The sequence below is a fragment of the Stylophora pistillata genome, chromosome 6 (genome assembly GCF_964205215.1).
Source record: "Stylophora pistillata chromosome 6, jaStyPist1.2, whole genome shotgun sequence".
Taxonomy (NCBI): Eukaryota; Metazoa; Cnidaria; class Anthozoa; order Scleractinia; family Pocilloporidae; genus Stylophora; species Stylophora pistillata.
Genome location: NC_142524.1, coordinates 14,656,699 through 14,667,074, shown reverse-complemented (window position 1 = coordinate 14,667,074; position 10,376 = coordinate 14,656,699). Strand labels below are relative to the sequence as shown.

The 10,376-nt window shown below is 38.2% G+C and overlaps 1 protein-coding gene across 1 annotated transcript in view; it reads right to left on the bottom strand.

Annotated features, from left to right (window-relative positions):
• LOC111340692 (uncharacterized) overlaps positions 1-2,548 on the bottom strand; it is an 18,367-nt gene extending 15,819 nt beyond the window's left edge. Inside the window, exon 1 of the mRNA XM_022947578.2 lies at positions 2,099-2,548. Within this exon, the coding sequence (XP_022803313.2) occupies positions 2,099-2,474 (376 nt within the window). The 5' untranslated portion in view covers positions 2,475-2,548. The remainder of the gene's footprint in view (positions 1-2,098) is intronic.
• Between the last annotated feature and the right edge of the window lie 7,828 nt (positions 2,549-10,376).

Sequence of the window (10,376 nt, the reverse complement as noted above, 5' to 3'; positions counted from 1 at the left end):
TAACAATAACTGGCACCAACGAAAGATTCTCAAGGCCTGGGAGATTAACTGCGCCAAAGACCCACTCAACTGAGGCGACGGGGCGTTACTCCCCAAGGAGTATTTACACTTGACTTTCGCTCACAAGAAAAAGTGACACGTATCTTGAATTTTAATCAGCGTCTTGTCTATATCTGTGCTTTTGCATAGAATTTTTTCTTTCACTCACCCCTGAAGAAGGTCCGTGATTGCGACCGAAACGTCGGGATCATTTTTATTGTTTATAATGTCAGAAACGATTTTAACCACCAGTGTAACTTAATTTGTATTTTCAAATGTTTTTAAATAAAGTTGAATGTTCCTAAACGTGATTCTTTGGAGAAGTGCTATGGAAAAATAAGCCTCGTTGTTTTACTTATTTTATTGCCATAAGCTAAGCTACCGGCGTAGCATGAAAAACTGAGGCATTCATTGTTTTCGGATTTTTTCGGAAAAACGTTTATCGCTTACTGCCCTTTGCCCTTTTCCTCGTTTAAACAATTTTTTTACATCTTTTGGATTCTAAATAATTGAATATCGAAGGTGAAATTTCGCGGCCAATTTGTCATTTAGAAAATAGCGCTAAAGAAAATTTTTGATAAACCGGGGCGTAAATAAGTTCTTGAGGTCAACCAGTCGCAAAGAAACCCCATTTAATAAGCCACAAAAAGAGAACAGTGTGCGATGGATAAATGCCTCAGTCTGAACGGGTCACATTGGATGCAGTTTCGCGATTATGATCGGCCTTAGGGCTCAATACTCGACCTATAGGGAAAAACTAATCTTTAGTCAGATTGGTGAAACTTTCCTGATCATCTTATACATTAGCGACATTTCTATGTCGGTAATTCCATCGCTCATTTATTTTTACTTGATATACGCTAACAAATAAACAAACAAAGTGAAACTGAAAAACCCTGTTAATCGCAGACATTTGAAGTCCGCGAAAGAGGGAAAGAGGGGGAGGGGAGAGGGGGGGGGACAGATTTTCGAAAATAATAATAATAATAATAATAATAATAATAATTTAATAATAATTTAATAATAATTTAATATTTATATTGCGCAAATTAACATGTCGATATGATCAAACGCGCATCGCAACACTGTTCGGGGGACTTTGGCCAGACTGCATCAGCAGTTTACAAACAATCGAAGGAAACTTATTTGAAGATGCTCCCTCCCCCGATTCCCAGTAAACAGGCCAGACCACGTCACAGTAATCTCGTGAGTGGGTTCTTTAACGTCCCCTGCCTAACCAAATTATCTAATTAATAGATGCAGGAGACGGGACTTACGGTTTATTCGTCCTTATCCGAGAAGACTAGAATGTCTATCCATTTGTTATTAAAGAAAGGTAGCGCATTCTCCTCAGTTATTTTAAGACCTTGAGTGTTGGTCCGGCCGGGGCTCGAACCATCGACCTCGACCTCCCGCACAACAGTCCAGCGCTCTAACCAATTGAGCTAACCGGGAGGCGGTTAGAGTATCGCTGTCAATCAAGGTATTCAACATTTTTGAGAGGTGTGCTAACATGCATTTCAACGTACATATGTATCGAACTAAGACTTCGGTGCATATTGAAGACTGTTGTTCAATGCTACTTCTGTGTGCGAGGTTCAGGGTTACTTGAGTCACGTCAAAAGATAGAAGTGTGTTGATATGCTGTTACAAAAGAAACAAAGGAACGCGGTCTCAAGTAAAGTGTCTATAGATCTCTCCTTTCCTGTTCGCTTTAATCAACAGCTATGGCTCGATGGTCTCTGATAATAAAAAAGCTTCAATAAAGAGGGCTTTTCACGATTTGGGCGTTGATTTTGCAAGCTAATTATCTGCAGTCCGTTACAGTCTTATCTATACTTATTCAAATTCGATCTTGAAAGTTTTTTGGGTTTCGTACGTTCTCCAGCTTTTATGTTTTTCTACCTAACCAGGCTAACATTTTGTGGTTCCCTTCAGGCTTAAACTCAATTTCGCAGCAAAAAATGATCCAAAATTAAAGCGTATTTAATGCGCGATCAATGTCAAGGTATGAATTAAAATTTAGAATTAAACATCTTACACTGATATCTGCAAATACCTGTTTCTCCAGAGCAAGTACATTGAGGTGAAGCAACGTGAAGTACACCAAACAACATCAGCAAGGTGAGCCCAAGAGAAACTGCTGAGATAAAAGACATAGCCAGCAGAGCCACGCGATACAATCTCAGACCTTGGCAGGCATCGCTTTTCTCTTGAGCAGATTGCAACAAACTACTACCATTGCTAATATTCGTTTTTGAGACACCATTCAGTTGCTCTTGACTGTTTATCGTCGCTACGGTTTCCTTTTTGGTAAGAGTGACCTTTTCTTCTGCTTCAGCGCGATGGTTTTCTTGAAGTTCTGTTTCATAATTAGACGCCATAGGCGAGTTCGATTGTTGCCCAGGGGAAACGCTTCTGTTTAAGAAAGACATGTACTTCTCCAATGTCGTTAATGTAGGCGTGTTATCCTATGCTTTCCTTTAGAATGCGAAGTCAACAGGCGTGCTTAGTAAAGGCGTGCACATACACATAACGGTCACATTCCCCTCTCTAAATGGTTTATTACCCATGAAAAGTAATTATCGAAAAATGCGTAGCTTAGCATGAGAAAGTTTGCCAGATAATGACGGAATTAACGGTTTAAGCCGCACAGCTATTTTTTATATTTTAGGGATTCGGAGAGGAGTCTGCGTTGAGAAATACAAAATAACTGAAAATAACGTTAAAAACTTTGTGAATATGAGCCAAGACAAAGAAATGATATGATCACCATTGAAAGATATCTGCCGATCAGCCAAATTTTTGGCAGTTTTCAAAAAAATAAGTGATTTTTTTTTCTTCTATTGTTCACCTCTTGAGAATTCAGAAACTTAATTGGCTTATTTGATCTTCATAAACAACCATCTCCTAAAGTACTCCCGAGGTCAATGTAACGTCACCCATTGAAGTGTACGTTGTTCAACAACATAAACAATAAACTAATTATGTTTCCTGTTTCCTGTTTCCTTCTAGAACAAAAGCAAGAAACATCTGTGCTTGAGTCACCGCCGTTTTCAGTAATTACGTGCCTGCTGATCGTAGAAAGTTTCATATCTGTCTTCCGGAAATGATTAAAGGACAAAGGACATGAAAATACTGATTCGATTAATCGTTATCATGTTCTTAAAGATCGTGGAAAAACTGTTTAAACTTGTTTTTGGCACAGTTTTCATGAAAACACAATAAGGTAATCAATTTGTGCCAGTGTAATCTCGGGCATGAACCATGATCTTGTAAATAAAACAAAGGCCAAAAAGGATGACGTGGATGAAGTCCTCATAAGTAGGCAAATATTCCTGCTTGTTTTGCCATTCCATCAGAAAAACCGATTTTTCGATAGTTAAGACGAATGAGCCGCATTCCCGAATGGAAATTTCCTTGGGATACGCGTATTCCTGTGACACAGAAATTTCCAGACAAAGGGCTTATGGGACGAGTGTTGGAAAAATCTTGATCTAAGATGGAGGGAATGGTCTAATTTCTTGTATTTGAAATGTTGGGAGAAGGAGAAGATTATATTAATTTCAATACACCATGCAGTAAGGGTCAATTATACCGAACGTTCCAACAGCTTTATCAGTTTCTTATTTCAGTTTGTCGTCAAAAGAATAATTTTTGATAACTTAAACGCAATAAGTACAGATTTTGTACATATATCAAGCGATTACATATAGTTGTAACTTTCGCGTCCCACTTTACGCTGAAGGAGTGAGCGAAAATATCCCACCATTTCCATGGGCAATCTATCAAAGGAATTCTGTCTAGGCTATCCGAAACTAGTCTATAAATCGAATTAAGCCAAAGCTAATTATTCCCGAAAAAGGCCTTGATTAAAAAATATTCCATGTATAGGTCGGCGCGAGCTCCTAAGTTCCGAACCGATTGAGCAAGCATTTCCATAGCAAACCTTTCCGAGGATAAACAACGACCATCTTCCTAAAAGTTCCGTCAACTTCGTAACAATTTCTAGTTATAAGATTCAACGTGACTGATCTTTACATCCCAACCGGATTTTTGGATTATCGACGTAAAAGGTAAATACCGTTTAACCAAGACAATTAGCGGAGGATAAAAAAGGGTAAAAGGAAATATTATTAAGAAGATATAAATACGAATGTAAGCTCATCATTCAATCGGTGAGTTAATCACATTGCCTTGTTTGGAATCCACACTCTATACTTGTGTGAAATACAGGTGATTGATTTTTACGTGCCCTTTCGTACATATCCGTACTCGTCCGTTCTTGTAATTATCTCGTTCGATTTTAAACTAAATGTCTTCATGCGAATATTCTATTCCGCTACTACAAAGAATGCGTGATGGAAAAATAGAAAATGAGCTGAAAGTCTTGATCAGTTTCAAATTTATCTTAGTGTAACTTCTGGATCTGTTGTTGAAATTCATTTATTCTTCAATGTTCGTTTTGTTTTAATTTAGCTGTCATCGACGATGTTGGTTGAAAACCATGCTCGTATCAAATACAGTCCTAGAACTTCTCAGGAAAATTCCCGATTAGTTAACCCTTTAAATGTACAGCGCTTGACATTACATTAAGTGCTGAACAAAATGTATGCTTGAAATATTTTTTTCGCGACTTAATACAATTTTACATTTACAGCGATAAAAACGCATCAACAGTGCGTTAAATAACGAAACAGTCACGTAATAACACAGCGCGTCTTTAGTCTGCTTTGCTACATGTACCTCCATCTCTTGCAGCCTAATCATACATTCTTTCTGATATTTATGATACTACGATAAAAATTGCATATTTGATTTGTGAGGCACTTCATATATCATGCGTGACGTACCAACCCGGTCCAAGAAATTACAGGTTTGTACCGGATAGGAATTTCAGGCGTAAGCAATTCGTGACGGAGATTGGCTCAACTTACGAGGGGTGAATTTTCAAATTGACACAGCTTCGTGGAGTATTGTTGAAAACTAGTGACAATCGTGCCTAACTGAAAGTTCTCCCATGCATATTGGGACAGAATAGAGTGACAGGAACGTAAGTTGGGGGCTGAAATAAATAAGAACTCTGCTACTATTTTTTTTGTGAAACTTTGAATCGCAGTTTTGGATCCGAAATATCTTTACCTGACCGGAAAAGACGAAATAGGATAACACCTAGGACAAGAATCATGTTTTCTTGTTATACTGTTGTCTTGTTATACTTTTATTGAATCTTACTCACTCTGAGAAAATATGGTCGACTATGATTTTGAATTCTATAGAAGACGCTTTTTTATTCACTATCGATAAGCATACTTTTAGGTTGGCACGCTGGCTAACTGACCTTGAAAGATTAATCATTCGTGGTCAGAACAATAGCCTAAACACCTTTACAAGTATGAGACAAATAAACAACATCGTTAATGCTTCTGATCAAGCGAACAATCGCTGACTGACAAAACCAACACAAGACTTTCAGTGTGGGTCGAAAGCAAGGTCAGTAGACAAACTGAGCACGTTCACTAATGAAAGTTAGAAAAGAGAGTCACAGCGAGGAATCTCATCGCCATAGCTATCACCCAAACAACTTCGGACTTTGAATTAAGATCTTAACTAAACCTAATACTTAGCCAAAATCAGTGAGATCATACCTAACTCATTGACTACCTTTGAACAATACATTTTGACTGATGTAATCCAAACTTCCGCTCTGGCGAAGTTTGCTTCAACTCAACGTCTTAATCCGGGTATTGGTAAAACAAAAACACTACGGAGGTAATTAAAAGGTAAGGAGCGCTTTTCATTTAAGCTGTCGGTTGAATTTAAGGAGTTTTAGTCGCATGAGGAATGTTTCTCAGTACACTCCTCATTTCAATCAGGAGAAAGTTTGGTAGAAGATCTGAAACTGTCTTTTTTTATCTTCTCATGATAAAACCGCGAAGCATAGATGGGTTACCGATGGTACTGAATCTACTCTCGGATATTTCGAGAACCTTATCGAGGAAAGCGCGCGCGGAAAGCCTGGTTATATTTAGAAGTTGGACTTTATCTTTTATCTATTTCTAATCCCTTTAACCTGTAATACATCGACATTTTTCTTTATAAAAAAATAGAATTAAGGAGGCGGCGTGGCCGAGTGGTTATGGTGCTAGACTTGTAATCCGGTGTCCCAGGTTCAAAACCTCCACACTGCCACTTAGTAGATTTGTTCTCGGTTGCCCTTAGTTCAACTCCTCGGTTGCACTCTGTAAATAGCCCACTGGTCTGCCTCCTGCCAGTGGGGATTTTTAAGCACTTAGTTTACATTGAAACTGCAAAGCCCCTAAGGAGGAGCTTCAATTTTCGTATTTATTTATTTATTTTATGTTAAAATTGCTATTAGCCCGTAAAAATTCCCCAATAAAATGAAGAGATAGAAAATAGGAAACAGAATTCCCTTCTCTACCTCGAATTGATTCATTAGGTTTTTATTTTCTTTCTGCTTTTGGTCTCAGCTGTAATATTTTCTCAGGTGTATTGGGACAAAAAGCAAAAAACAAAAATTCGTAAACACGAGGTTAACTATCTCCTAATAATTTCCTGAGGAAGGTTACCGGAAAACCTCGTGAAATTTCAGAAATACTCATGTGGAAGCAAAAATAATAGTTGCAAATAAAGAATGACGAGTACACTTTTAACTCCTAAACATCCATGGACTAATTTTGGAATTGTTTCCTACAAATAAAAATCGCTTCGTACATTACTTGCGACTTACGACAACCGTTAATCCTTTCGACCTCTAAAATATGATAAGCATTGAAATCTCTCTCAATATCACCCCTGAATCACACATATGAATAATTGAAAGATCACCAACCGAACAACCTCTTGATTTTTATTTTTTGTCAGCATCTTGGGAAATGTATAGAGAACAGTATGCAGAATATGCACACAGAAGTTAGGTGGTAACTGGGCCCATCGGAAAAAGGTAACACCAACGACAGAAAGATAATTTAGCGGTCAGTTAGTCATATCATAGAGACGGCTGAATCTTTCTTCGTCCCGCTTCTGGTTCACTATTATCTTCTTCACATAGACTTATGTTAAATGAGTGGTTTACTTTTTCCACGTTATGACTGGCACTCCCAGTAGTGGATGTTGCAATGCATCTCATATTCTCAAGTTGATAGGATACCTTCGCAAAAGCACTTTTAGGTTCTCTTGCCACCTGAGATGGTGCTAAACTTTGAAGTCAGCGCGACCCTTTTTTTTGGTGGCAATCAATCACCCTTCCTCCCTCCCAACCCAATTTTTTGCTTTAAATTTCCTGAGCTTTATACATGCCTAGGGATACCACCCTTACGCAAAAGTCCCCCCCACCGAAAAAATTATTGCCTGAACTCAACATTTGCCTAACTCGATTTAAACCATCCGACAGAAAGGTGCCGGAGGATAACGAAGAATAGCGCCACTGTCTTCAAACGTATCAAACCATAACAATAGGCAAACTTTGATATGGCTTAATGTCCGAGAACATAACGGGGAACTACGCGTTTTTGCTAATAAATTAAATGTACGTTTAAATGCATGCTAGAATTGGAAAATGCGAAACAAGTCCGTTAAGGGGCAGGGCGTTCGTACATTATCAAAAAATTTAATGGCAAGATACATGGTCAATAGAGGCTTCGCAGTTTTCTTTTTAAACAAACATTTGCGAAGGTGTTTTCGCTCGAGGAGATCATTGCACATTTAGCGGCAAAATGAACCTGCCCGACAAGTTGGTGCTGATGTTTCTAATACATTGTTAAATATTTCCTTTACCTTCCGTTCTAACATGATTGGGGCAGCATTCTTGGTTAACGTTTTCTTAAGAGCGACTTTTTTTCAATACCGCGTGAGAGGTGGCTCATCGACCGAAAAATGACAATTCTCATATTTCAGTCAGAGATGCCTTATAGGGAACTTAAAAAAGTGGTAAGGCTTTTTACCCCAGACTGGCTCCTTTATCCTAGAAAATTCACGAAAACTGAAACCAGCGTCGGTAGCCATTAAACGGCGGAAATTAGTGCCCCGAGTAGTGGCAAATGAACTTTCCTTGTGAAAAGCGCAAAAGAGAGCAAGCTCGTATCAATTTGACAAATTTGCATAGGAAGGATTGAGGTATGGCTTAAGTCTAAACCGGGACCATTTCATTTAATTTTGAGCTCAGGAAAGGCTTTTAAAAATTACTAATACAAATATTGCATTTCGTAGCAAATTTTCAATTATCATTTTCACCATGCGGTATAGCGTTAACTTAGAATCGGTTCAGGTTAAGCTCATAATAAGTGGAAATAGTGTTGTTTTCGAGGATATAAAAATTAGTTCGGGGCTTTTCATTTCCGCGCAGAAAAACTAGGCTGAACCTCGTGAAAATCGCAACATCACCATTTACGTTACGACATAATGCAATTAAGTACCCCGTGGTTAAATCCGGAATTCCAAGCACATTTTAAAAGTTAGCTTGGTGTTCGATCAGGAAATCCATACAGTAAGCTAGCCTTGCACGGTTAACAACGACGGACTGGTTTTTATCCCCGCTTTCGTTTCAAATTCTCATCAATTTTTCATGGCGGAATTGTTTACAATAACACATTCCGTAAGCTAGCGGAGGGCTTCTGTTTTTCTTTGCGTATTCGAACACCTTTAAGTTTTAAGAAAGTTCCAGGGTAAACTTGAGCTTCATTGTGAACTTGAAAGAGGACAAATCAATCATGCATAACGGCAGATCAAATATTCTTTGCCGAAGACGTTGAAGAAGGAAGCAGTTTGATACTGCTATAAGTTCAATACATTCAAGCGTTTGTCACGTAAGGTCGAAATATTTCAATTACAAAAACATATTTTATTGTTCCCTTCTTGCAGTTTATTCGGCCAAGAGAATAACACTTTTAAAAAACTTGTTCATTAGATAATATGGACTTTGTTATCTTGGAAGAGTGTTTCACTGAAAAGTAGAGATACAACTGTAATAGGACTCACCCCCACCCCGTTGAAAACCCCTATGGTAACTATTTTTTAACGGAAAATCATTAGATTTAGATTTAGTGAGAAAATAAACTATTGACGAAAATACCTCGAGTTTTAAGATTGTAACAGCTTACTATATGGCAGGACAGTCTCGAGGTAAATCCAAGCGTTCTGATTAGTTCTTACTTGGTCTGGACCTTGCCATATGGACCATTTCCACGGAAGCGGTCATAAGCCCTGTATTTTTATTTGCGAAAGCCGAAAAATTACAATTAAAGAGGTTTTCCCGAACGCCATGATAAAATGTTAAGTAACATCGCTTACTTGTGCTGTATTGGGAAATATTGGCTCTCGGTCGTTTTTCTACGGACCTCGCCGTGGTCGCTCCGTACTACCATGATTTTGGGCCAATAACCCTCAGTACGGCCCTCGCACTTGGTTAATAAAAAAATATTCTTTGCGGAAACTGCTTATTTGTCTTCCTTTGCACAGCTTCTGTAATTAAGAAGGCTGACGCATTAAATCTCTGTAAGCAAACCACAAATTTAAAGAAAATCCGGAACGTGCCGCGCCATTTTGGCAGTTTGACTAGAGCGGCGCCTCGCGACATTTTGGAAATCTTCCTCGAAATGATAATTTTTAACAACGAAAACCTGAAAAAAGGGTTAGCTGTTCTAAAAAATGCATTATTAATTCTGCAATAAGGCCTACGCATTTTTCCTTTAGCATGACTGGATAACTCCTCTAGAATGTATGGTAGTTTTCTTACCCTCTCCTACATCCAAAGCCTAAAATACAGTGATGCCCGGAACAGGTGATCTAGTCTGACTGTTGGAAGGTGTGTTAAGAATTGGCGCTCGATCTAAATTAACTCTATCTCGGCCTCAACATTGGTAATGCTGACAGTCTTAAGGTGTTCAAAAATAACTGTATGGCACGACATTAGCTGAAATAGTATTAGCTGAAGTATTACAAGAATTATCTTTTTCTCGACTTAGTTGTTTTAATTTGCGAGCATTTTCCAGCCCAACCAATTTCCGTGAGTTTTGTAACTAAAACTCTCAATTTGGGAAGAACGTTCTAAACTCAGCTAAGATTATTTGTTTGTAGTTGTGATTTCAAATGGCACGTTGTTTATTATACATTTGTCCTCAGGTCTAGTTCACCCAATCGATTTCATTCTGTTTCCAGCTCCATACTTAGTATTCTCCTATTTCAATCATTTTGTATTTTGCCTCTATTTCGCCTTTACTCTGACTTTGGATCTTTCCCTAATCTTTTTTCTAGAGCTATTTGTTGTTTTGTACAATGAAATATATGAAGTTCATATATTTTGAACTGCGGTATTAGAT